The 26,657-nt window shown below is 48.4% G+C and overlaps 1 protein-coding gene across 7 annotated transcripts in view; it reads left to right on the top strand.

The window, feature by feature from the left end:
* Nucleotides 1–26,657, top strand: part of rreb1a (ras responsive element binding protein 1a) — a 46,710-nt gene that overhangs the window by 2,583 nt on the left and 17,470 nt on the right. For 3 of the 7 annotated variants that reach the window (XM_076971127.1, XM_076971128.1, XM_076971133.1), the window contains one exon: nt 26,464–26,592. In XM_076971127.1, coding sequence (XP_076827242.1) covers nt 26,464–26,592 — 129 coding nt within the window. Of the gene's footprint in view, nt 1–737; nt 877–17,923; nt 18,006–23,504; nt 23,835–26,463; nt 26,593–26,657 lie in introns of those variants that run through there. The other 4 variants (XM_076971130.1, XM_076971129.1, XM_076971131.1 and 1 more) reach the window with 4 other exon arrangements.

The following is a 26,657-nucleotide window of genomic DNA, read 5'->3' as shown; positions in this document are numbered from 1 at the left end:
AACAATCGCCTGTTTATTGATGTAATCTGGGTAAAAAAGTTGCTGAACGGTCGAAAGCATCGTATTAATTCTAAGGTGCAGCTGTATGTCGGATGCGCAACGTTTAATGTGGATAACTTTTACACCGGTGTATAAATATTTCGGTGTTTTGTTTACAAACATTTGTTTGTTTAAATGTTTAAATGTTACTACAGGAATTAGAATCTTTGGTCTCCGTGGAGACGGCGGAGCGGCTCGCGCTGGTTAGATAATGGTTGCTAGGCATTTTTCTTCTCCCTTTTCCGCCCCTCGCGCTGACTCCGAGTTCTTAAAGTTTGCAAAAAAGGTGAACGTGGCGAGAGACTCGGTGGCCACACTTTGCACTTCGAGCTCAGATCATTTGTAGATGGGTCGTGTCTGAGTGTGGTATTCTGGCAGCTGCAGTAATAACACGTCCAGGGTTTAAAAGGTTACTGTTGATGGTGCCGAACAGGGATGTTCTGTGGGTCTTGGGTCAACCAAGACTCGCCGTCGCCTCTTGGGCCACTGGGGAGGAGACGGGGAGGACAGATCCGGATGGGCAGTTCGCATTCCATTACGAAATTCTACACTGTAGACGAGCAGAGCAGGCCTTGAGTGGTGCGGGCTCACTGCGTTTGCGCAACTCAAGAGGGCTATCGCCATTCTCTGTATGTTAATACACGGAGTTTGAGAGATGCTAAAAATAAAGGGGCGTTTTCATGTGATAATAGGCCGAAGACAAAGCAATCAAGCTCCATTAGTTCGAACTCCAGTGGTTTCATCACACAAGATTTAATTTTAACAGGCCCATCAAATGAAAGTAACAAAGGAACTACTCAATGGGTCATCCAGGCCCAGGGCAGTGCTAAGATAGAGGTGAGTGGGGATTTTTTTGTTGGGGGGGGGGGGGGGGGGGGTGACAAATTGGTGTGCAGGGCCATTTCAAGAGGAGCCCGATGTGCATGTCCATGTCGAGGCCCTGCAGCAAAGCTCGTGTGAGGGCATGCAGCTTAAATGCAAGTGGCTGGACTGGGAGGGTGTTTAGTTTTCTGATGGAGGAAGAATTCTGCTACTAGACACAATAGGCACATGAAAACCGAAGCTGAAGCCCATGCCCCTAGCCTTGATGTGAAGTAGTGTGTGTTTGATTCATGCTGTTTGTAATCCCTGTGGCCTCCGATACTTCTAAAGTAGCCCAGATAGCAGCGCTTGTTGTCCAAGTTTATCTTGGATAGAGAATTGAATTTCTCTCCAGTTCATGACTGGATGAGCAGGGTTTGAGTGTGCAGGTCCGGGCTGGATGTGGTCGACTCCAGGGTGATGTCTGTTGACAAAATATACAAATCACAGGTTTCTGCTGAGATGAACAATATGAAGGCTACAACGACCATTTAGCTGGGCCAGATTTCAACCCTAAATTCAATTTATGTACTCTTAATGATGACATGACTGGAATGAACATAAATGGGATTTGAAGATTTTTTCACATCTCTAAGAATGGCTTTGCATTACCTAAATATGATGATGCATATAGATTAATCACACTGTTGGAGTGTTCTGTTTTGTTGATCTTGACTTATGACTGGTGTGTGGCTCTGTCTTATTGCTTTAAGTGATGGCTAGCGACTAGCTTATGCAACAGATGATAAACATTTGGAAGTAATATTACAATAAAAAAGTACCACCAACTTGTATAACACAGCTCTAGTTATTCTAGTTATCCCAAGCTGAACTGTAGCTTTGCTAAAAGATACATTGTATGATATACTTATGTAATTCATGATTTGTGAAGCTGGTCAGAGCCATTCTAAATTGTAGTATAATCCCTGGAGGGAATGTTTCCGTTGGAATTAGAGAAGCACATTAAGAACCCCTCTGCCCCATGAGGCTGGATGACTGCTCGGGGACCTGGCATTAGCAGGTCTTAATTCATTAAAGTCTGTTCCCCAGACACCTGGGCTACCTAACCATTGCCATGTTAGGCAACCAAATTACTGCTCTTGCTCTTGTTTGTCATACATCTTTTTTGTTGTTTTGTTTTTTCTCCAGTTTACACCTCTGGTGAATATGGGACATTTGATCTATTTTTTTTTGTTGAATTAAGAAAACAAGTATTAAATTTGTCTATACATAGGAAATTCTAAGTTGCCAAATGGCAGTTTATCAGAATGTATTTATCTTTTTAATGGAGGATATGTAGAAAAGTAATGAGAGTAGTTGTGAAACTCTGGTCCTGTCCCCTAATGCCGAGGGCCCTCTCTTGCCCCGGGGTATTGATGAGCTGGCCCTTTGGCTCCCAAGCTATATTTATCTTGCCTTTTTTAGATAAGATTATATTCCATCTCACTGAGGGTGTGGAGTGGAGGCAGGGACTGGCGTCTGCAGTGCGAGATCATGGGATGGAGTGGGGGAATAATTCAAAATTAGACCTGGTATTTGGCTTTCCAGACTTGTGTTCAGTCTTCATGCTGAAGCTTTGTTCTGCTTCTCTGAGTCTTGCTTCAGCCTGAAATGTAACCTGTGAGCAGTAAGAACCCGGGCAGTGCTTCACTGCTTGGCCGTTGACTTTTGATTGGTGCTCATTCATCTTCTTGGAATGTACATAAGAGATTAATGTGCACTCTTTACAGGCCACATTGACTGCTTATAAACTCTAAAAAGGCTAATTGTGTAATTCACATTTGGTCCACTGTTCTGAAACCTGAGGTCCAAACTCACTAAGCTCCCATAGAGGCAGATTTGTGGATCATGTTGTTTTCACATGGAACGCTTTCAGAAGGCCTTGTGGACAGAATAGTGGGAATGTGTATAAACTGGTGTGAATGTGAGCTGCAATAGCAAATGGGAAAATGCAAAAGGGGAAAATAAAGGTGATGGAGTTATGTTTGTGGGCAGACAGCCATGGGTTCCTCACAAGAATAGTGCCGACTGCAGACATGATGGCAAAGGCTATATTTGTGGTTGCCCCCTATGGCTTCTTGTGGCCTGCACGCCATCGATGGTAACATAGCAGGTGGTACCAATATCGAGGTTGAACTTTTATTTTTTTGTGTGTTTTTTTTTTTTTATTTAGTTAGCAATCTAGATGTGTTTGAAGGTGGGATCTAACTGACTGCAAAATATATCACTGATGGAATCCTGGTGCAAAAGCCTAGCATGTGTTTGGCTGTGGTAACGTCTACAAGACTTTATTTGTAGACTATACTGGATAATATTTACCGGTGATGGTGAAAAGTTGCTGAAAGCCAGTTACCTGTTTGAACATGTTGTTTTGCCTCCGGTACTTAAAAAAAAAAGTTGCTTACTTGAACAACTCTAACAGTACTTCTTGATGCTGTGTGGACTTTGCTGTACTTTTAGAGATGCTTGCTTTCAGATTTGACCTTTTTTAGACCCCCTTTTTAGACCACTCGCCCCCAGCAATTACAACATGAATTTGCTGCAGGGACGTGACGTATAAAGTGTCTTGTTTTGAGGAACCTTTCATTACACCAGTGAGCTAATCCTCTGCTTCTGAGCAGTCACCAGACTGATGAGCAGCTCCGAGTGCATGGGCTCATCTTTCCGTCGAGCAGCCTGACTAAGGCCTACGTGCGTGTGAGGCTCACTTCAGGCCCCATGTTCCGGTGTCTTACCTTTGTCACCTTCCTCACCCTGAACACCACCCCCCACCACCCCACCCGTCAGCTCCGACCGGCAAATAAAGCACGTGTTTACCGTGGGTTCAAAGTCTAACTCGACGGCTATCACCGATGTGAAAGAATGCCACAGTGGCAGAGCCGGGAGGAAGGGAGGGAGAGGACAAAGATGGAGGAGAGAAAAGTTAATGGTGGGGGGGGATAAACTGTGAGCCAGTGGCTGCAGTGGAGAGGAGACTAGCGGGAAGTGAAACTCTCCTCTGAGGTGGCCTGGGGAAGTGATGGAGGAAGTGGAAGAACAATGGCGTTGAAGCGACTGGCTCTCAGCGGCTCGCTGGTGTCGTCCAGGAGCTGCTTAGCTCGGGCAACATCTGCTAGTGCAGTCTGCACTAATATGTCACCAACACAAAAACCTCTTTTCCTTTTTTTTTTTCTTTCTTTTATTGCTGTGTCTCTTAAACTGTGATTGGCGGGCGGGTAGGAAAGGGTTAACACAGTTGACGACTGATGGGAGGGAGACAGAGAGAGAGAGGTTGGCTAAATGGAGAGTGCAATAAAGACTGCCTCTTTTGCTGCCTCCTCTCTGTCTGTTTGTCAGTCTGTCTCTCTCTCTCTCTCTCTCTCTCTCTCTCTCACAGGCTCTCCTGCTCTCTCTTCTCTCAGCCCAAGGCTCTCCCTCCCTGCCAGGTTTTCTTGCTGACTAAACACTTTTGTCAGCTGGCAGTTGTGTGCAGGCTGAGGATTTGCGATAGCTTCTGGAGGTTAGAGGGGGAGGGGAGGGGAGGGGGCGGTACTCCCAGACAGCACTTGTTGCTCAGTGGAACTGAGAGAGGGAGGGAGGGAGAAAGAGGGAGGGAAGAAGGGAGGAATAGAGACAGAGGGAGCCTGCGAAAAAAAAAAAAAGGCAGGCAACAGCATCGTCCAACCAGTTTCTGCCAGAGCGAAGGACAGAGAATGCAAATGTTACACAGTTAAATTGACTGTATCTCTTTACAACCAGATTGCTGTAACCGCAATCAAAGTTGAATGCCCCTAATGTAGAAGTGAGACGCTTGTTTTGACAGATATTGCTTCCCTTTGTGTCTTATTTATTTATTTGTTTATTTTTTGTCTTTCACTCCTGACTTTTTGCAGTCAGAGCTTTTGAATGGGAATTTCTTTAATCCCAAGGGCACACATCATGAGAAGGCGTGAGTTAGTGTGGCCCAGTGGGGCGGTGTATTTACTCCACGCTTTGCCCCATGGTGGCGCGATAGATTTTCCACTTCTGCCACTTTTGAAGACGGGCAGAGGAGCTGCAGAGTGCCTTTGTGTAAACAGTGCTAATCTGGCCTCCCGGCGGGGCGCTAATCGAACATGCGGCGGTGGCTAGCAGCACCCGTCGGCCTCCGGGTGCTGCGCTGCTGCTCAGTCCAGCCGGTAAACGCAACCCTAAAGGATGAGCTTCCCTAATGCCAGCCTAATGCCACAAGAGTTGCACTGCATGCTGGGTAAGGGTTTACGCCGGGATGTGGTTCAGCAGCACGTCTGCATCATCTTGAGCAAATCGAGAGCTAGCTGTTCTGTGGCTGTGTGCTCTTGAAAAACAGTAATTATAAGGATGGGCTTTGGGATTAACCGTGTTGTGGCGAGCCCACTGTCCGTTACCTTCTGGACCACGCCGTGAATGCACCACACACACCCACATCCTACTTCCCCCACTTACTGTGCTGAAAATGCACCGTTGTTTGTTCTGCAAACACGAGACACACCTCATCTCCACGGAGACAGGAGCACATGCTCTTGGTCATGCTTTGCGTTTGACTTGTAAAGAAGTTTGCCATACGCCCACCTGTAGCCTCACAGATAAACACATGGCTTCACTGCAAGCATCCCCCATCTCTGCTCCTGCACAGGCTGGAGGTGGGGGTGAGGTGGGGGAGGGTGTGGTTCCCTCAGAGGAGGGAGGTGGGGGAGGGTGTGGTTCCCTCAGAGGTAGGAGGTGGAGTTGAGGTGGGGGAAGGTGTGGTCCCCTCAAGTGAGCCCAGGAACGCAGTCACAGAAAAACTGTTGAAGGGGGGGTTGGGGGACAGACTACTCCATGCTGAAGTTCTAGTTGCATTTGCACAACTTGCTGAATGATACAAGAATCTAAGGAACCATCAGATATGCTGTGCCTCTTGTTTTTTGAACATATCCAAAATAATGCAGGAAAATGCTGTGTCACAACATTGGCCTTTGGTCACATTTTGTAAAGTAGTTTCACCCTAGTTACTGAGGAGGGGGGGTGGGGTATAAAAACTCAAAACTCCCAACACAGTTCCTTACACTGTTTTGTTCATATTCTCCGCTGAAGAGAGACAGGGATTTCCGGTTCAGTATGTCTTGCATAAATGTGTCAGCCTAACCTCACAAGTATGAAGGCAGTGGCAGGGAATGACTGTTATCTGGTTGCCACACCCAAGCCTCACTTGAAGCACGCTCAGTGCAGCACACAATCCCGTCCTTATATCACACCTGCTAAAAGACCAAAGACACATGCCCTGTAGTGAGAGAGCGAGCAACCCAACAGAACACTCGGAGCCCCTCCCCTCCGTGTTGGTACATCAGCCTTAGAAAAGATGGTGGACACTGATACACTCGGTACTGTTTCCAAAATAAATGTACCGTATGGGGATGCAGTGAGAGCTGCTGGAGAGGTCGGGGGTGGGGACAGGGTTATTTCTAGAGTGTGTGTTCAGACCTAAATTTGGGCTGCGGTTATGTGGGGGCAGGTAAAAGGTAAAAGACGCGCCTGGTGTGCTTGGCTTGGGTTAATGCTACATTGTCGGCCTCCCGAGGGAACGGCAGAGTCAATGGGCCAGGCCTGGCTGCCGCTCCCCTGAGAAAGGACACAAAGGGGAGTGATCTGGGCTTTTCCTCCCCCCTGAAACCTGGCCTCTCCCATCAGGATCCCAGCACACAATAAAGCGACATACACCCTGCCCACCTTCAACACCTGGCTCATACCTGGCTCGCACACCACCCTCTAGAAGAGCAGCCCACCTCGACACCACCTTTCTGTTCAGCCGGGGCCGGCCTGGCCCCCCGTGCTCCGCCTTGCCCCCCGTGCGCTCCCCTGCTCCTCGTGCGCTCCCCTGCTCCTCGAGGTTACGCCCTCGTCCCAACGAGGAGGGAACGGCAGTGTTGTTTTCTCTGCTCTTCAGCCAGCACTCATAGTATTTCACGACATGGATGAAAACAAACACGATATGGTCTGACTTGCCTATGCATGCTGTGTAGATTACAGGAGGCAGCTGTAAGAACCGTTTCTCAAAATCGCTTTAGCGCAGTCTTAGTCACCAGGGAGGCATGTGCTAACCTAGCTAGGTTTTCTTCACCAAACTTTGCCCTGCATCCTTCAGAGGTGCGTTATCATTAACCCGCCAAAGTAGCACTAGGCTTGTGAACTTTGGTACCAAGTGCCAAAGGAAATGCAGCAAAGGCGGTCGTAAAGCTCACAGGAGGAAGACGAGATAACCAGGCTCCTGATTGGCTCATGAGATGAGATAACCAGGCTGCTGATTGGCTCATTAAAAGCAAACCGGGTTAAGGGTCCTTGAAAGATCACTAGACGTAGAGTAAGGAGTTGGTGGTCGGCAGCTAAATGGCCATTATGATATCCTGTAATATTTTGTGTCTGAGCTATTTATTACTGTTTAATTGTGAAAATGATCTTTGGACTTGCATACTGAACCTGTGCCTTTCAAGCAGACACATCCATCCCAAAATAGGCAGAGCAGGTGTCCGTTGTTACTAAAACGTCTGAATGATTTAAGGCTACTGAAATTAAAATATAACTAAGGACATCTATGGGTTAACTGTTTATTTCAAAGGCCACATTGCCTTCAAAATGCAGGAAGCAAAAGACCAAAAACTGATTCATACATCAACTATAAAATATGAATCAAACAAAAATGTAATGCTCATTTTAGGTTGCTCAGATGCTGACACCGCTGCCTCTGTGGAGCAGGGCACTGGTCTAAATATCTGGCTTGTAACACGCAAGTCACATCCAGGCTTCTTCCTTATTTTAAGCCCCACTTTCCGGTTTTAGACTCTCTTGAGCATAAGCATTTAAAGTAATTAACATTTTTGCCAGCAGGACCACGGATTTAGACCACATAGGTCATTCTCCGATTTCCAGTGTATTTCTGTTCTATCTAGATGACTTCTGTTTAAATGCTGCTCTTATCTTCTCAGGAAGGTGAGCGAGGCTGTGATGCCCCACAGCCAGAGTGCCCACTGCCCGCCCCCCCTCCAATACCCGTCGTGGTGCCGGTGTATAAATCATCTGACAGGCTTTATATGTTTCGTTTTGAAAACAGATTTAAAGCAGTGTCTAATTAAGGTTGGAACATGCATGCGTGTTTTTTTGGGGGGGGGGGTCGTGTCCAAGACCTCGCTAAAAAGACTGAGTAGTCTTTCCGACTTCCGCTGAACAGGAAATAGATGGACACTTGATGTTGTTTCAGGTTTTCATAATTACGATAAGCACCGTACCACATTAAAACAACTGCTAAAACAACCAGAGAAATAAGTGGTTTTGCAACCCCCCAAAAAACTGTATAATTGTGAAGTGCAGAATGCTCAAGATGGCCAGTGTTCTGGGTGAAGCTCAGATTATGCTGTGGCAGTAAATCAAGCTGTTGATTAACCAGTGGACAGGGCCAGTCGCACCCACCCAGTGACAGCACACGTTTCGCACTGCCATAATTGACACAGGAGCCCTGAATTTTTTTATTTTAATTTTATTTTTTGCATCCTTCGAATTCTGTGACTGCTAAGTCACCCTTGTGATATTCACTCTGGTCCCACACTCGAAATGTTGTGGGTGTCCCCTTTCCTGTGTCCTGTGTCCCATTTGCATCCTGTCAAGACCTTTACCATGTAGAGAGCTGTAACCCACCCATCAATCTGTACCCAGGCTGGTACTGGCTAACGTCTGATGGCTCTCTCTTTATCACCCTGTTGGCAAACATGGAGGGAGACCATACAGATGCAAATGAAGCCTTTACAGTCCCACAGGCGAAATGCTACTGCCCCGACGCCTCCGCAGAGTGCCACAGGATTACAAAGGGGACTGGTTTGTCGCGACCCCCCCCACCCCACAACTGCCGTGACGCTGCCTGACGGAGGTCTTGATGTTCTTCATTCAGCGTCCTCTCGCGTTCATTCTTTCATGTTGGTATCAATTGTTTCACATATTCAACAGAGCTGCCATCAGTCCTTTTGGATGTAGTTAACAGCTAATTAAAAGCACTTGAAGGGAATGCGAGGAGCTCCAGGTTAAACAGCACGATCCACTGGTTCTGCTTTGGCTTTGTCCACCTCGTGGCCTCTTGTACGATATAAACTGTCCGTCTCTTTATTGAGTTCTGTCTGGGAGTGTCTGTTCCACGGCAGGCTTGTACTCCTTGGGGAAAAGTCACAGTGAATGCTTGGCAACTGCTTTTATCACTGTGGCATAAAATATTGCAACAAACCCTGTGCACTAGATGCAGATGCAAATCTTCCCTCAAAGTCAGCACATTGTGCTGAAAATGGCTCGCTGATCTTGGAGGGTAGCGGTGAAACCCCACAAAACCATCCCAGGACAGTTGCAGCTAGCAGCATGGCACGTTAACATGTAAAAAAATAAATCAGCACACTCCTTTAACACTCTGACTCTCTGAATTTTCTCTGAAGTTCCAGATCCTCCACCCCCCCCCCCCCCCCCCCCCCCCCCCCTTATTCTAGATGAATTGCTCCCTTGTAGAAGCATGTCCTCGGGGAAGGGCCTATGTGGAGGGAAGGAGAGCGAGAGAGCTGGGGGGGAGGAGGAGAGAGAAAGGGAGAGAAGGAGAGTGAGGGAGAGACTGAGAAAGAGGGAGAGAGCACCCAGCATAGCCACTGTGGAGAGGCAGGGTTTAAAAACAATGTGACTCTTATTTCAGCCAGAGCAGTGGAGACCAGAGTACGTGATGTGATGCTGGGGGAGTTGCCTCACTGTAGCTGAGAAGTTCAGCGTGCCCACATGCCCCTGGGTTTGATGGATAACCCCCGCTGCGAGGGCCGGCCTGTATGTCACTCAGGCGCGCGGCCATAGCAAACAGCTGGTTGCCAGCGCTCCCATTGGATGATGAGGAGTCACATGGGTTGGGTTTTAGGAGGTGGGTCTTCGCTAGTAGGTGGGCGAGCGGCTCCACTGTGACAGTTGCCTGATGTTATGGCCTTGTACTTTGGCCTCCGTCCTCACTTTGGAGTTTAGGTCATATAACATTGGAACAGGAGCCAAAGGGGGGGGGGGGGGTGGGGGGAGTGTTGTGGGAGTGAGTGAGAAAATGAAGACTAGAGGTGTGTGTGTGTGTGTGTTGTGTGCGCTTGCGCGTGTGTGTGTGCATGCGCAGTGACTCATCTGATATGTGGATAACATCACAGCTGTTCTGACCGTAGTGAGCTATGTCGATGTTGACCGATGTTGCTTTCACTACTGAATTTTTGTTCTCTTCACCCGAGTGGCTCTCTCCTTCAGGAGGAGAAAAAGTCTGACAGACACAAATCGTGTGTGTGTGTGTGTGTGTGTGTGTGTGAGAGAGAGAGAGAGAGAGAATAAGAGGGAATAGGGTAGAGAGAGGGAGCATGAGAGAAAGTGTATGTGTGTGACAGACATAGGGATGGCCTCAGTTTCAGCTCAGATGAAGGGTGTATTCTTCTTGGTTTCACAAAGAGCTCCATTATGGCGTGCTGTAAAAGGCGTATCTGCTTGGTTCTCCATCAAGCCCCCTCCAGCGGTTTTCCACTGTCTCGTCGCCCAAACAGACGAGGTGGAGCCCACAGGACTGTGACAGTGTGGGTCTACAGCTAAGCCACTTGTGCTGTGGAGCTACAGGACTGTGACTGTGTTGGTCTACAGCTAAGCCACTCTGTTAACCCTGAGCAGAGCATCATCTCCTGAACTCCCTAGAAAGTGCAGACATAGGGATATTGATGCAGGGATTAGATCAAGCACTCTGTATGAGTCTGGCGTAGCGAACATGGCTGCCGGACATTTGTTAGTGGAAGCTTCGTTTGCTCTTTGATGGTTTTCCGAACTGCCTTTTCTAGGCTTGGAAAAACACCACAGTATTCTCAAGTACACGGTTAGTCAGACGGTACACGTGCATCACAGTGGGGCATTACTGAGCAGCTGTGCCTTTAACATCATCACCTTAATTTACAAAGACATTGCTAATTGCTTAAGTGTAGTATCGGTTATCTGTGGCTATTCTGGAACTGTGTATCACTTATTTAACTGCTTGTTTTACGACCTTGAGTACTGGAAGATGAAGATGAATTGGAGGCAACAGCTATGGATGTTTCTGTGCCAAATCTCCCAGTACTCTGTTCCAGTTTACCAGCACAGCTATTCTCACTGGAGGGTAGAGGTCTTACATGTACTGGCACATGGAAAGTAAAGTGTGTTCGTGGAGATCGCATCCAGCAGGTTGTGTGCTCTGGGTGTACTGGGACTGCGTTCAGGTTGCCGTGTCGTACTGGGACTGCGTTCAGGTTGCCGTGTTGGGACTTGTCGGTTTAGCGGGCCTGAAAAGGCTCTCACTCCCCTCCCCTCGCCCACCCCTCCCCCTCCCTCTATCTTTGCGTTCTCAGGTGTAAGGAGGCTTTTGGGGTTTCGCCTCACGAAACCAGCAGACACACCTTCAGCTCGCCTCGAAAAGAGATTATCCTAAGTGTCTTTAGCCCTTTATTTTCCAAAGAGGATGTTGAGACACAGCTGTGAGCTCAACTGCTGGATGACTGAGTTACCCGGAGCTAATCTTAGCCCGTTACAGCCATGTTTACGAGCCTGGCTTGGCCAGCGTTGACCATGTGAAGCCCATCAGCAAAATCGCTGGCTTTTCATTGTCATGAAGCAGTCTCTCCCTTGCCCCATGGAACATGTTTAATATTCTCACTTACGTGGTCGTCTTTCACAGCCTCATTACAAGTCATTGACCTTTGTCTGTCTGAGGATTTTGAAATCTGCAGTGTCTTCAGATTAAAACCTCGCTGACTGTTCACTACGTTTTAATGTTTATTATAAACCTCTTGTTGAATTGTGGGACATTCTGACCAAAACTTGGCATTTCATGTGGTACCACTTGTCATTGTAGCATCAGGACTCCTGAGTTCTCCCATCAGTGGGGTTCAGGCCCAGTATACTGCTATGCCTGTTTTAGGAATTCCATCGCACTGGGTTGTGATGCTGTGGCCTGCTCCAGTGCTGTGGTGTGTGGAGAGGGTGTGCGGAGGTGGCCCTCCACCCCAGCACGGAGCCACGATTTATGGAGTGGAGCTGCCACTGCTGTCCCTGAATGAATGTGCCATTTGTTGCACAGATCGACAAGTGTCAGAGGGAAAGCAGCCGAGGCCATAAACCCAGCCTCTGTAAACACAGAGGGAGAGAGAGAGGGAGAGGGGGAAGTTTGAGGAGAGAGAGAGAGAGGGGGAGTGGGGGAAGTGTGAGGAGGGAGAAGACAGACGGAGAGAGAGAGGAGAGGAGAGAGGGGGAAGTATAGGAGGGAGGAGAGAGAGAGAAAGGAGAGAGTGTGCATGTGTGTGTGTGCGCGCGTGTGGGGGGGGGGGGGGGTGGGGGGGGTAGAGAGAGGGAGTGTGTGTGGGGGGGGGGGGGGGGGGGGGGGGACTGTATGTGTGTGGGGGGGGCTGGGAGGAATTCCCATGTGCCTCCTTCCCAGGAGTTTTTATTATTTTTTTTTTTTGCTTCATTGATGAAACTGAGTAAGGCAGGACTGAGTGGTACACACATTATATATATTATATATATTTTCAAGGTGTGAGATGTAAGTCAGCATGCGGCATTTGAGACTTTGAAATGTTCTTCTCAGCATTTTGGGGGTTCGTATGACTTGAATATGAAAGCCAGTACCGTAGAGCAGGTTCTGTGAGCGACGTGTCTGAAGTGCAGCTGGAGTTCAGAGTGGACGAATGGAGAAGCACACATGGACTTCCTTGCAGGAACATGTTTGTGAAATAAAATTATGAGAACAGCATCAGTGAAACAGAGAAGGGATTAGGAGCTCAGGGCCATTCGCCCAGTGATAAACACCTCACGAACTCAGTTGGACAAGCGCTGGCACCACGGCCCCTGACCAGGCTTACTGGGGCCTTGTATTCACACATCAATGTGACCTTTTAATTTGGTATCTGTTCCTTAAGCGAATTGGAAGTCGCTTTCAAATGGCTGCAGTGTTTCAAACTAGCTGTAAGGATAGTGACGGTCTGTGAAGGGCTGAATGCACACGCGTAGGCCCACAGACAGTGTGGTATCTATAAAGTGTGGTAGACAGTGTATGCTTTTTCCAGACAGCTGTCAATGGTGCACCAATCTGTCAGCGCATAGCCTGCATCTGTGCTCCTGCTTTGTAATTCACACCATGTACGTTTGTGTGTGTGTGTGTGTTTGGATGTGTGTGAGGTAGTGCTGTGCGCGTGTTCTCCAAAAGCACCTTTTGTTGAACTAATTCATGCTCTGTGTGAGGAGACTCCACTCCTCTATCTGTCCTTGTCTTTCTGTGTTTGCATGGCTGTGGAGAGGAGCCTGAATTTTAACCAGGCTCATATGACCCGTCCACCGCATGGGTTGTGTCCCTCTGTGAGCTCAGCCAAGCCCGGGCAACATGCGTGCCGTTCAGACCCAAATAAACTCCAGTGGGGAAATAGGGGGCGTCCGTCACTGGCATCTGTGACCACCGAGTCATGTGTTGCATGGGGCGTCATTTTCATCCCTTTTTTATGCCGTCACTTGACCTGTGAGGAGCCAGGATCTCGTGTTGCTGCTCCTCAGCTGGACCGGCCGCTCTGCCTCTCGGACGGGCGGTGGGCGGTGCCACAGCCGGAAGCTCCGCCCCGCCACACCTTGCTGGCCAACCACCGATCCCCGCATGAGCTCCAGAGCACAGCGGAGGAACTGCAGGAAAGGCCTGGGGTCTGACACGGCACTCGGGGAAAGCTTAGCAAAGCTGGTTTGTCTGAAACGGCCTCTACTCAAGGCTGAGAAGCTCCAGGGGGCTGGCAATGAAAACTGTGAAGTCGGTGGCTCACAGAAGCAGTGGGGTGGGCCCTGGGCTTTGCTATTGCACATCCTTCTGCAGTTACTTCATATCACCATGTTGGTCAATAGCACCCCATTTATTTTTTTACAGTAAACCTCATTTTTACAGTAGAGCTACTATAACACTAATTTTGTCCATCATCTGAATGGAGCTCTTAATATTTTCATACCATTTATGTGGTGGTGTCTGCTATTTCATAGAAATTCAAAGAAGCTAATGAATCTGCTAATGAATCTGCTATGTCTTTACATAGCATTGCCTATAACGTCTGACTGCAGTGTGTTGCCTCTACTCATCTCTCCCGATTAGGTATTAAGTTCCTTAAGTTTTTTTACTCCCAATTTGCTGTGAAACTGGAACACCTGCATGAAAATAAGTTAGGCAACAGCAATTTCCATTCATCACCTTTGTCAGAGCTGTGTTTTCTTCGCCTTGCTCAACTCTTGACTGAGGTTTGTTGCAATATCGATGGGAAGATGTACCGGATGCTGGAGGCTCGAGGATCCATTTTGTGTCTGAAGGCCAGTGTGCTGAAGGCTGCCAGGCAGTGCTCCCCAGCTCTGGTATGCAGAGCCTCTGTTCTGCTCAGAGTTCTGGGCTCCATAAAGAGCTTCGGCTCCACAGCTGGAGTTTCCACACGTTCAGATGGCTGGTCAGATGACTTCAATTAGCTCCAACTAATTCTTGCACTGCAGTCACTTTTTTTTTTTTTGGGGGGGGGGGGTGCTCTTGAGAAATATCTTGGTGATGGTGAGATCTAAACACTCACCCACCAGTGATTTTGTCACAGTAGAAGTGGAACAGCAGAAATGAGGTGTATCAAATTGTGCTTTGTTTCAGCTAGGGAGTGGAAGACGTTCTAGTTTACAGTTACTACTGTGTGTGTGTGTGTGTGTGGGGGGGGGGGGGGTGCATGCAGGGTGTACGGTCTGCCTTGATAAGGATGCGAGACCTCAGGGAGGTGCAAGGAGTCCACTCCCTCATCTCTCTTTGTCCTTGCAGTGTAGCTGACATAAAGCGAGCAGGCAGGGCGGGAGCTTGTTGACGCTGTTTGACTTGCTGCTGCCGAGGAGGAAACTGGCCTTTCTCGTTCATCCAGATTTCCGCTCAGCCTCGTGCACGCTCGCATACACTCATTCATCATTAATTCTCTCTAACTTTCCGCTCCCACATCAGCTCTTTCACTGGGGAAGATCTCCCTGGCTCTGCCTCTTTTGAGGCTGACTCCGTAACTTTTCTGTCTTGCACTCTCTCTCTCTCTCTCTCTCTCTCGATCTCCCTTCAAGGTCTTGCTTTTATTGTGTATCCATCTCATTTCTCTCTCTCTTGATCTCTCTCTCTCTGTCTCTCTCTCTTTGCGTGCGTGCGCATGTGTGTTTTGTCGTTACCTCTCAGCACTGAGGCTGATATTATGGGAAGATACAGAGAACTGCAGGCAGAAACGGTGATATCTCACCGAGCCAACTGCTCTCAAAGCCTTTGGTTCCTACACTTGTCTGTGCCTGTCATCCTGCACAGAAACAGCACAGCAGCATTCTTTCTCTCTCTCTCTCTCTCTGTCTCTCTCTCTCTTTCTCTCTCCCACACACACATATGCACACTAGGGAGTGTAATGTTAGTGGCACAGGGCGCACACAGCACTGATAATGGCACATTGGTCTACATTCTCTCCTGTAGTTGGTTCACCTGTTATATTCACCACCATATAGCAATAACATTAAGGAAAGAGCATTGGTTATGACTGAGGCACTGGCGTGTGCCTTGTGTGGCAGTCTCTGGCTTAACGAGCATCTCTGCTGCCTTCCTGGGATCTCCTAAGCATTGCAGACACGGTTCTTCAGCGTGGTTTTTTACTGGTTGTGACTGCTCCACTTCCTCCCAATCCTCACAGCTGATTGGTGACGTGCAGTATGAGGCAAAATGTGCTGCATGATGAAAAATATGTCTCTTTGGCAATTGTGTGTGTGTGTGTGTGTGTGTGTATATATATATATATATATATATATATATATATATATATATATATATATATATATATATATATATATATATATATATATATATATAATATATATATATATATATAATTTTTTTTTTTACCATATCTGAATAACATGTCTTGTAAGGGAAGCAAAGCCAAGGATTTTAACACCACTGACCTATTTGACAGTTGCATGACTCAGCGGAATACAGTTAGTATTAGAAGATAACTAGCCGTCTAGCGAGTGATCCAGACTGCCTTTAACCAAAGTACAGCAGCGGCAGTCAGAAAGCTAGAATCGTGTCCAGAGTGATGGAATTTATAGCACTAGATAACTGCAATTGCAGTGTGAACATTGACTCTTTATTTTCTTTGAAAATATTTTTGTTAATTCAAGGCCTATTACATAGGATGAATGACCATTTTTGTTTAATTTACCACTGTTGTTAAAAATGTGAGACTGCTTAGCTCAAGTTTCTTTTGCGTAGCAGGCTAATGCAGCAGTTTAAACCATGTTAAATTTGGCATATAGCCTCGCCCTCAATCTTCGTCCTTTCATGCCAACAGAAAATTAGCAATTATCATCCTTTGAAATGCTGATCTTTCCATCTCTAAAGAACACAGCTTTCAGTCTTCAGATAGCAGCCTCTTCCCCAAGTCCCAGGTGTCATGCTGGAGGCTGTACACAAGAGCTCAGGCCAGGTGTAGTTGGTGTAGTTTGGGTGTCTTGGTGTAGTTTGGGTGTCCTGGTGTAGTCTGCATAGTCTGGGCGTCCCGTAACCTTCAGATGAAGGGATGCGCCATGTACTGAGAAGCTGACAGAAGGTTCTCCATTTCTCCACGCTGGAGACCTGCCTTCATGGCCAGGACATGGTGAGCCACACTGTGATCCGGGGTGGTTCTGTGATCCGGGGTGGTTCTGTGATCCGGGGTGGTTCTGTATGTGTTAATGCTGAGGCAGGTTTTTTTTCCCCTGTGACGCCCTCTCAGTGGCAGTAATTTTCTATCAAAGGTGAAGATGTTTTTGGATGACATGCTGACAGGGTGTGGTGTTTCTTTTATTCACACACACACACACACACACACACACACACACACACACACACACACACACACACACACACTAGTTGAAGACCTTTGTGACTTAAAAAGTCTCCTCCACCCAGCCATTATAACTACTTCGGTGTGTCTCAATTAAGCAGTCTTAACAGTGACTAATCTGATTATCACTGTCCCCCATCTCCCTCTTCCCTCCCTCTCTCTTCCCCCACATCCATCCTTTTCTTCACACATCCCTCCATTTCTGCCTGCCACACCACCTTTTTCCTTGCTCTCCATTCTTCACAGCTTTGTCATCTGGACTGGTTCAGGCACTTCAATAAGTCATGCCTTTTCTCACACACACACACACACACGCGCACACACACACACACACACACACACACACACACAGATTACACTCTCCATCACCCTCTCTCACACACTCCCCCATCTTTTCAAAAGCTCCTTGACGGAGACGATAAGCTGTTAGTGGCCACGTAAATCTCTCCTCCCCCTTGTCTATTCCCATCAGTATTTCTCTCCCTCCCTCTCAGTCATTCTCTCTCTCTCTCTCTCTCTCTCTCTCTCTCTCTCTCTCTCTCTCTCTCTCTCTCTCTCTCTCTCTCTCTCGCACGCACGCACGCACTCGCACAGTCTGAACATTGGCACTTAACTAATCATGCCAGTTCGCTAACTGGCACAAATCTCATTTTACTTGTACAACTTGAGTTCAGAAGTAAAACAGATGGTGGTGATGCATGCAGTTGTGATTAAGATGAGGTCCATATTTGCATAGTATGTTAACCTACCGTGCATGGCCATGTCCTATTGGATGGTTCATAAAGATCCTGACACACCCTTGCTTCAGGAACACATTACAGGGGGGCAAGAGACATGTGGTCACTTTTGAGATGGAGTTGGAATCTCATCAGAAGAATGGATTGACTTCATGATTTCGTAATTTCTTGGTTTCAACCGGTCATATCCAATCAAAATTGGCTTGAGATGTTATTATTTTTGAGAACAAAAAGCCTGCATTTGTTATTTAAACAAGTGTGTGTGTGTGTGTGTGTGTGTGTGTGTGTGTGTGTGTGTGTGTGTGTGTGTGTGTGTGTGTGTGTGTGTATTAAACCCTGTCTGTGGTCTCCCTGCAGTGTAAGCCGTGGGTGTTGACACTTCGTGGTGGCCCCTCTCCCACGCCCAGCTCCAGCTTAGTACAGACTCGTCTGAGGACGGGTAAATATACCTCCGGCCCCGGGCGTGCCGCCTCAACTGCCCTGTTCACACACAGCATGGAGGGCCCAGGCCACCTCACTCATGATTGTATTGTGGGCCAGCATGCAAAGTTTTATCCCAAACTTCAGCTGTGTGTTTTCCCCCATTCCATTCCTCTCCTTCTCGCCGGTTCTGTTCCTCTTAACGTCTCCTCACGACCGGTCCTGGGAGGAGTCCAGCTGCTATGAGCTCTTATGAGCTGCTATGAGTTCGACATTCCGTTCGTCCACCCGTGTCTCGGCTTGCTGCCCTGGTGCTGTTGCCATGGCCACGTGCAGAGTCCACACCGTGCATGCGCCCATCGACCCCACCCCCACAATCCAACCCCCCCCCCCCCCCACACACACACACACACACGTTCCTCAGCCCCGGTCACGCAAAGCATGTCTCCCTCTCGGCTGCACGGTGGACCGGAACGTTGAACATGTTAAAAAGTACATGAGGCTGTGTGATGTTCCTGAAGAGCATGCTGATGTAGTTCTGTTTATTTGTACTGCCTTTTAAAAGTTAGAGGACTCCTAATGACACCGGAGGATGCTGTGATGTGTAGAAGGTGTTTTATTATTGAGACGGTGTATTTTGTTGTCGTAATGGCAGCACCCTTGTTAATTGTTTTTGCAAAATTGTCCGATTCCAACTGACTGAAGGGAGTGATAAAACTCTTGGTGAGTCACACCACTTGTTACTCAAGTAGTGCTTTCCAAGTAACCCTAAGCAACACCCCCATGCTCAAACATGTAGCGTCTCACTGCAAAGTCACCGAACAGGGCCAAACCATCCCAGCACCCGCTCAGAGGGGTGTAACCCAGGGTCAGCTGTCATCATTTCAGTGGATGAATGTATACCAGACCTGCGGCATTACTGTCAGAAGGGACACTTAATCCCCCCCAGTCTGTCTGTCTTGGCTTTCTTCATTAAACGGTTCACTTACTCCACACTGAGCACCTGCGTAGAAGAAGCTTTTAGAGATGCTATGGCCCAATTATGTCTCAGTTTTTTGTGTAGCCAAAGTTAATCTAGACTTAATCTAGAACATCTCTCTTTGTCACTGTAGTTGCGGTGCTGATGTGTGGATGAAAATAAATCTAGTTGCAATGCTGTTAAAGATGTTAAAGATGTGAAGATAAAGTTAATGTGGATGTAGTTGATCTAGTAGTGCTTTTGGATGGATGTAGCTAATCTAGTTGCGGTGCTGCTGTGTAGACACATTTAATCCAGTTGCAGTGCTTTCATGTGGACGAGGCTGCTGTAGTTGTGGCTGGGCTGGCCCCAGGGCCTCGCTGTCGGGCCAGGCTGTCGGCCAGCCAGAACCTGTTTGAGCGGCTACAGGCGCAGATGCAGAGATAGAGCAGAGAGATCCCAAATACTGCACCAACAGCCACAAACTGTCATACACACACACACACACACACACACTAGTCTTTCCTCAAAGCACACTGCAGTGAAGACCCAGCAGTTTGGTTAGACCAGCTGACTGTTGGGAGGAAACAAAGTGCTGGAAAAGGGAAGTGAAGGGTGAACCGGCCCTTGTTGAGAGTCTCGGTGAGAGATTCTGCTCTCTGCATGCATGGTTGTGGATCACGGCAGGTAGCCCGGCCAACACCAACACCGCAGTGCGGAGCAGGTGCAGCTGGGTTGGATCTGAACACTTCTTCATTATGACTGGCTCTTAGGTTCTGGTGTGCAGTTAGTCTCATCACTGCAGAAAGGATGTGGAACCATGCGTGGTGGAATCTGTGCACCGGGGCGGGGGGGGGGGGGGGGGGGGGGGTGTTCTGCTCTGTGGCTGGAGCAGACGGACACGCCCTGCAGGCTCCTTCATCAGCGACGGCATGGTGCAGAGAACACACTGATGCTATCACTACAAATTTCAGAGAAGTAAAACAGGAGTGTGTGTGTGTATGTGTGTGTATGTGCTTAGATACCCACTTATGCTTACACAGAGTTGTTTCTGTTCTGCTCTGTGGACAGTATGGGCTGGATCTAGACAGGAAGCCTTTAATGAGAGCGTTTTTCTCACAGACATCAGTTGCACTGTTTTACAGACGTGTGTATGTGTGTATGTGTGTGACTGTTCGTTTAAGATGTTTGAGTGCATTAACCCATGCAAATAGGTTTCAAGAAGGATGGTGTCACTTCCACTTGTGTGCTGAAACATAACATTCTCTTTGGTTCAAAACACAAGCATTTCACACAAGAACTGAATTATTTCAAATGGGTTTTATGTTGTAATTTGCCCATTCCCGTTGACCGATATTATAGTGCAGGCCACATTCGTCTAGAATGCTTGCTTGCTAATCTAGCCAAACACGTGCTCCAAAACACAGGCCTTTCCCCCTTGTATTTCACCGGTGATTGTGACTAGATTTGCACAATGCCTTATTGTGCTAAGCCTGGAGCACAGATTGCGCTCAGGAGGCCATCACGGAGGCTTTTCCAGCATTGAGCCGCCTGCACGTGGCAAGAGTTGGAGAATGTACCATGTGCAGCCTAGAGGTACACGGTGAGGTGATGAAGAGCTGGTGTGAATGGGGAGGGAGGGAGGTGGAGGGGGGGTGGAGGGAGGGTGGAGGCAGGGAGGTGGAGGGGGGGTGGAGGGAGGGTGGAGGCAGGGAGGTGGAGGGAGGGGGGAGGCAGGGAGGTGGAGGGAGGGGGGAGGCAGGGAGGTGGAGGGAGGGTGGAGGCAGGGAGGTGGAGGGAGGGGGGAGGCAGGGAGGTGGAGGGGGGGTGGAGGATGGCATGTTCCTTCTCTCTGCCATTAACGGAATTTAGTTTCAGATCAACTCTGATGCCTTTTGCCTCTGCAAACATGGTGGCAAACCAATGTCCTGATCTTTGATCTCAGAGACAGAGACGAGGGAGAGACAGAGAGAGAACACCATAGAAAGACTTTGGATTAAATTGAAAATTAAGAGAACAGGAGAGAGAATGAACAGATTGATGGAGTGCAAGATCAACACAGGAATAGACAGGAAGTGAGGAAGCTATAAGAGGGAGTGTCAGAAGTGATTTTAGAGAAAATCTCCCGATAGTTGATGATGTGAGAGTGAGTCAGGTGTTTTCACTCTGACAGGGTGTGTCTGAGTGTGTCGTTTTCACCTCACTCATTTAAAACCGCTGGCTGTATCTGATCGTGTTATCTGGAGTGGGGGAGTGAATGCGCATGCAAAGAGAAAACACACCTGACATTGTGACTGGAATGTGATTGAATCAGGCAGATCACCTCCAATGGGTGGTGTCGTAGTTGAGAAACCTGCTGTTCTCAGATCAGCATCATCCGATTAGTCATTATTCTGAGGGCCGTGTTGCATCTGTTCCCTTAACTGCACTGACCTGTTGCCTGTAGAGGCGTTTACAGTAGGCTCCAGTACAGCTGATGTAGCCATGTTGCCTCCTAACACTACTAACAATAACCGTTGTTACAATGGCCAGATTGGATCGTTAATCAACACACTGAGATCCAGATACATGTTGCGTGTTCATGAAAGGTGGTGAACGGCACATCAGTGGGTTGTGAGGGGAACAACAGTCAATTAAGCTACAAGTTTAACTTTTCCTGTAGCCTTTGGTAGCTAAAAGCTTATTTGATGTGATTTTTTTTTTAGTTTCAAGTTATTTATCAGAGCCGCAGTTCAACTGAGAAGCTTGGAGTCAAAGAGGGCTTGTCTTCCTTTAGTTGAGCAAAACCTGTCCAGTATCAGGTTAACCTGACCTGTGGGAGTCTCTTGTCATAGTTGGTAAGAAATAACTGGAGCACGGTGTCTGACGGTGTCTGCAGGGACTCGCTGGTCACTAAGTCACTGCGGTATTGCTCCATGCTTGATTTCTCTGGTGCTTATTTCCCATAACTTAATCGAGAAGTGTAGAGACCACGTTAACTAGAATCTCACTTCTCGAGCACCATGTATGAGTGTTGAGGGGGGGGGGGGGGGGTGCTGCCTCGTGGCATGTCGGGGCAGGATGCAGGCCAGAGCGGGGGGAGGATGAGGCGTCAGATGTTGAGAGTGACTCAGGAGGGGTGGAGAAGACCCCAGAGGGAGAGAGCGCGGGGCTCCCAGAAGACCTTAAACACACTCGCGCTTCTGTTCCTGGCCGTGTTATGGTAGGGGTGAAGCACGCCCGCGGCAGGTCTCGGTGCTGTCGCTGAATGGAGTTGTAGGGGCTGTGGGAGGTGGAGGGAGGGTGGGTGTGTTGCTGGATGGGTGAGGTGTGCCCTGACTGGTGGAGGAAGGGAGAGGGGGGGAGGGAGGTGGAGGAAGGGAGAGAGGGGGGAGGGAGGGAGGGAGGGAGGGAGAGAGAAGGGAGGGAACTCTACTTCCTTCCTCCATCTCCTCGCACTCCTCTGCTCTCTGTTTGCTAATGACTGTGGCTTACAGACACACAGCCCTTCCCATGGATCCTTGTGTGTAGAGATATCTCTCTCTCTCTCTCTCTCTCTCTCTCTCTCTCTCTCTCTCTCTTGCTCTCTCTCCCACATGCTCACTGTGTGTCTTTTTGAGACGTGTGGTGTTAGGGCAGACGCGCAGGAGGCTGTAATAAATAGCCAACATATGGTCACCGGATCTGTGCTCTCTCAAGCCCCTAACCTCTATTCCCAACCTAGGCATCTCTCTCTGTCTGTCTCCTACACACACACACACACACACACACACACACACACACACACACACACACACACACTCCCATTTTCTAGTCATACTCCCTCTTACTCCTGAAGATGAATTCATCTTCTGCTGCTTTTCTCCTTTTCTTTCTTTCTCCACCCCCTCTCCCCCCACCCACCTCCCCCCGGACCAGCATAGATCCAGGGAGCTTTGAAGTGCACGTGTCACTTTTGGCAGTTTGGCTCCGAGCCGTGCCTTCGGCCTGCTGGACGAGGTCCCTGCATCTCCAGTATGGGAATTTCAGTGGCAGAGGGCAACTGTTAAAACACGCTGTCAGTGCACTGTTCTTTGAACAAAAACAAGGGAGGGGGGTGGTACATTTATTTACAGGTAAATTTAGATCAGGAGTGAATGCTGGCCCGTCTAATAAATAACCAGGTGTTTGAGCGTGTCAGTCATACATGGCCAGAGATGGGGAGAGTGGAGGGGTCAACAGCTCATGGCTGAAGTTCTGATGTTCACAGAACTGCTCGGTGGTGAAAGTGCACCCACTGGGCCCATTTTGACATTTACAGCAGTAATGCATTTCTAGAAATGTCCTTCTGTGATCTTTGTAGTAGCTTGGTGCTTTGAGAATCTGTGATGTAGGCGAGTAAGATTGAACCCCTCTGTAAAGGGTGTGTGTGGAGTCTAAGGACTGCGGGAAACTTTTTAGCCTCTGAATGAGCTCTCTGTCACACGGTCCTACACACACCAGGGGCCTCACACCTCCATCAGCCCAACCTCCGACACACACACACACAAATGTACACACCTCTTTTGCCTCTGCCTTGCCCTGCTGGGATGACGGACTGCAGTGCCCTTGCTTGTACCAGCCAGGTCCTGTTTTATCTCCTCAAACCTTCAGCAGTGATGAGTACTGCAGTGATTTTGTGGTTAGGAAATAATGCAGTTTGGCTGGTTTGGTTCTTTCCTGCTAATGCTGGATGTGGCGTGGTGTGCCTACTGACGCAACCTACCACAGCTCACAAGGGGATGGTGAACCAGGTCGGGGCTTTCCTGGCACTCGGGAGAGGAGTCGAACACAGAACGTCACAAGCAGAGCTGAAGTTGTCACGTTTAGCAGAGTAGTGAACTACGGGGAGACGGTGGTGAAAAAGGCGATGAGAGAGATGAGACAAGAGATGTGAGTGTGATTGAGTCCGTTTCTCAGTCCATCTGTTCTTATTTTGATGGTGCTTTGGCAGTGCTGTAACTATATGATGGTGCCAGTAAAATGTAGTGAAGAGTGAGTGAGAGAGAGAGAAATTGAGAGAGAGAGAGATTGAGAGAGAGAGAGATTGAGAGAGAGAGAGAGATTGAGAGAGAGAGAGAGAGGAGAGAGAGAAGAGAGAGAGAGAGAGAATGGAGGGAGGGCCATTCTTTTCCAGACTGTTTGGCATTGTGTGAGGACTTTTCCACCCTCATGTGCCTCTGTTGCTGCTAAATACAAACACAGCAGTGAGTGAACAGAACACACACACACACACACACACACTTTAATGCACCTCAATAATGACACTAGTTTATTTATTTGTATTTCCTTGTATATATACAAGAACCCTGTGTGCATACATGCGTGTGTGCGCGTGCGTGCGTGTGTGTGTGTGTGTTTCAGTGAGAGTGATGGGTTGGAACAGATGTAGTAACAGCAGCACTCCCTGGACCCCTTACGTTTGTATTTTCTCCTGGCAGGGAGTACGTTTTTCTCTCTCTCTCTCTCTCACACACACACACACACACACACACACACACACACACACACACACACACACACACACACACACACTCGCTCATGTGCGCTTGCTCTCTCTCTCTCTCTCTCTCTCTCTCTCTCTCTCTCTCTCTCTCTCTCTCTCCCTCCCTCCTGCTCAGTCTTTCACTCTTGTACAACTCTAAACTTGCCCCACAGTTGTGCAATGAACGCCACTAGCTCTCCTCCCCTGCTCCTCATCCCTCCGTGTTCTTTCCCTGTCCTGTGATTCATTCCTTTCTCTCTGGGCCCTGTGCATCATCACATCTTCGCCTCCTCCCTTCCCTTCATCATCTGTTGCTGTTCATTTTGCAGGCTATAAAAGTGCTGCCCCAGCAGCTGCCCATCCAATCAGACTCCAGGATGCTCAAGTGATGAGGGGAACTCATCCAAGTCTGAGCTGAGAGGTGATTGGTGGCTTGGCAACCCCCCTGACACGCCCCCTCCCCCCCCCTCTGCCTCGACAGCTCTGTTTTTCATGTTGCCACCATTGAGTATTTTCATACTGACAGTTTGAATAAGGGATGAGTTAAATGATACATTGAGGATAATTCCAGTAGTGGTTTGGCTTTGGGGGAGGGCTGAAATCTGAGTGTCAGAAGAACTCTCTCCACCTCTGTCCCTCTCGCTTTACTTTCTCTGCATATCTCCCTCCCTCCTTCTGCTGCTTTTTCCTTCCATCATCCTTTCTCTCTCTTTCTCTCTCTCTCTCTCGTTCATTTCCCCCTTTTCTCTCCTCTCCTGAACAAACATGACGATACTCTGCCCACTTGGTTTGTACTGGACACGTGCAGTGTTAGCAGGTTAGAGTTCCTCTGCTTTTGTCTTGCGTATGGTCCGTATGGGCCCACTGGGAGGCCCGCGGGTCTCACCGTAGCTGTTGTTTGTTTGACTCTGTTCTGGGTCCAGCTGGCTGAAGTTCACATGTGAAGTCTCGGCTGAGCATGTCCATCATATCACAAGTATCCAGCTAGCACCACTGGCTTCCTTAGGGCCTACTAAACACCTGCACTGTGTTTAATGAGACCAAAGCACATACACACTCTCGCTCTCTCTCGCTCATAAGAAGGAAGTGGCCTGGACCGGAGAGGAGCTTCCTGTGAGGCTGTAAACGGGAAATGGCAATTAGCCGAGGGAGAAGCCTGCTAGTCAGTCTCTCTCTCTCTTCCTCCTCCTCCTCCTCATCCTTTCTCTCTCTCTCCCTCCTCATCCTCCTCATCTTTCTCTCTCTCTCTCTTTCTCATCCTTGCATATTTTATTTCTATACTTCCTCTTTCCCTTCTTTACCTCAGCACTAGGCCTCTGCAGAGTAAGACTAAACTAGCTCTTGGCTAACATTCAGGTAGTCCATTAGCGGTTAATTAAATGTCATTTTGAGATTTAAATAATTTTTTTAATTACTTTTATTTATTTAGTGCCCAGAGTTGGGCATTTACAAACCCAGATCAGTGAACTACTCATCTCACACATCCTATCACATCAGGCATGACATTCTCTCCTGTAGTACTACATTTGTATCACAAATCACTACAAAGCAGTACTATGAAATGAAAGTACGCTGAAATGAAAGTACTCGGTACACCGTTCATACCACACTGTGTGTGGTGTGGTCATGAGCTACCCCCCCCCCCCCCCCCCCCCCATACACACACTCTCTCTTTCTAAATGCCTTTCAGACAGGTGCTGGAGTCATAAAACACAGGCAGGGTAAAGCAGAGGTACAGGGCAGGTTGCCCCAGGCTGTGACCCTCGGCATCTGTCCCTCGATTCCTCAGATGTGGACACTGCCATCACATCTCTGATCCTCTGATAACTTTTAACAGACTGTCAAGTACCCCACCCCCTCCAGAGGGCCTTAGTGAGATTCGGTTTGCGCTGCTTTGTGTATTTTGTTTGGCACCTGTTATTTTGGACCACTGTGGGTGGAGTTTCAATTTCAGTGGGTGGAGTTTCAGTTGTGCTGCCACACTGGGCCAGGCTCACTCTCTCCGTCACTCTAAATACTCCCGGTCCTCTCTTGCAGTGATGGATAATTTAGCAGAAGACAAGAGGGCAGGAGAGGTGCTAAGCTCCACCCTTAGTGCCAAGGAGGTGGAGCATACAGATGAATCGCAGAGCCCCGCCCCCACGCAGGCACGAGACAGGCATGCCGGTAAGAATAGCCACACCTGGCCGATGGACACCACCTGAGTGGAAAGGAAAGCAGGCCAGTAGACC

Source organism: Brachyhypopomus gauderio, chromosome 13 (assembly GCF_052324685.1).
Source record: "Brachyhypopomus gauderio isolate BG-103 chromosome 13, BGAUD_0.2, whole genome shotgun sequence".
Lineage (NCBI taxonomy): Eukaryota > Metazoa > Chordata > Actinopteri > Gymnotiformes > Hypopomidae > Brachyhypopomus > Brachyhypopomus gauderio.
This window is presented reverse-complemented; position numbering and strand designations above follow the sequence as displayed.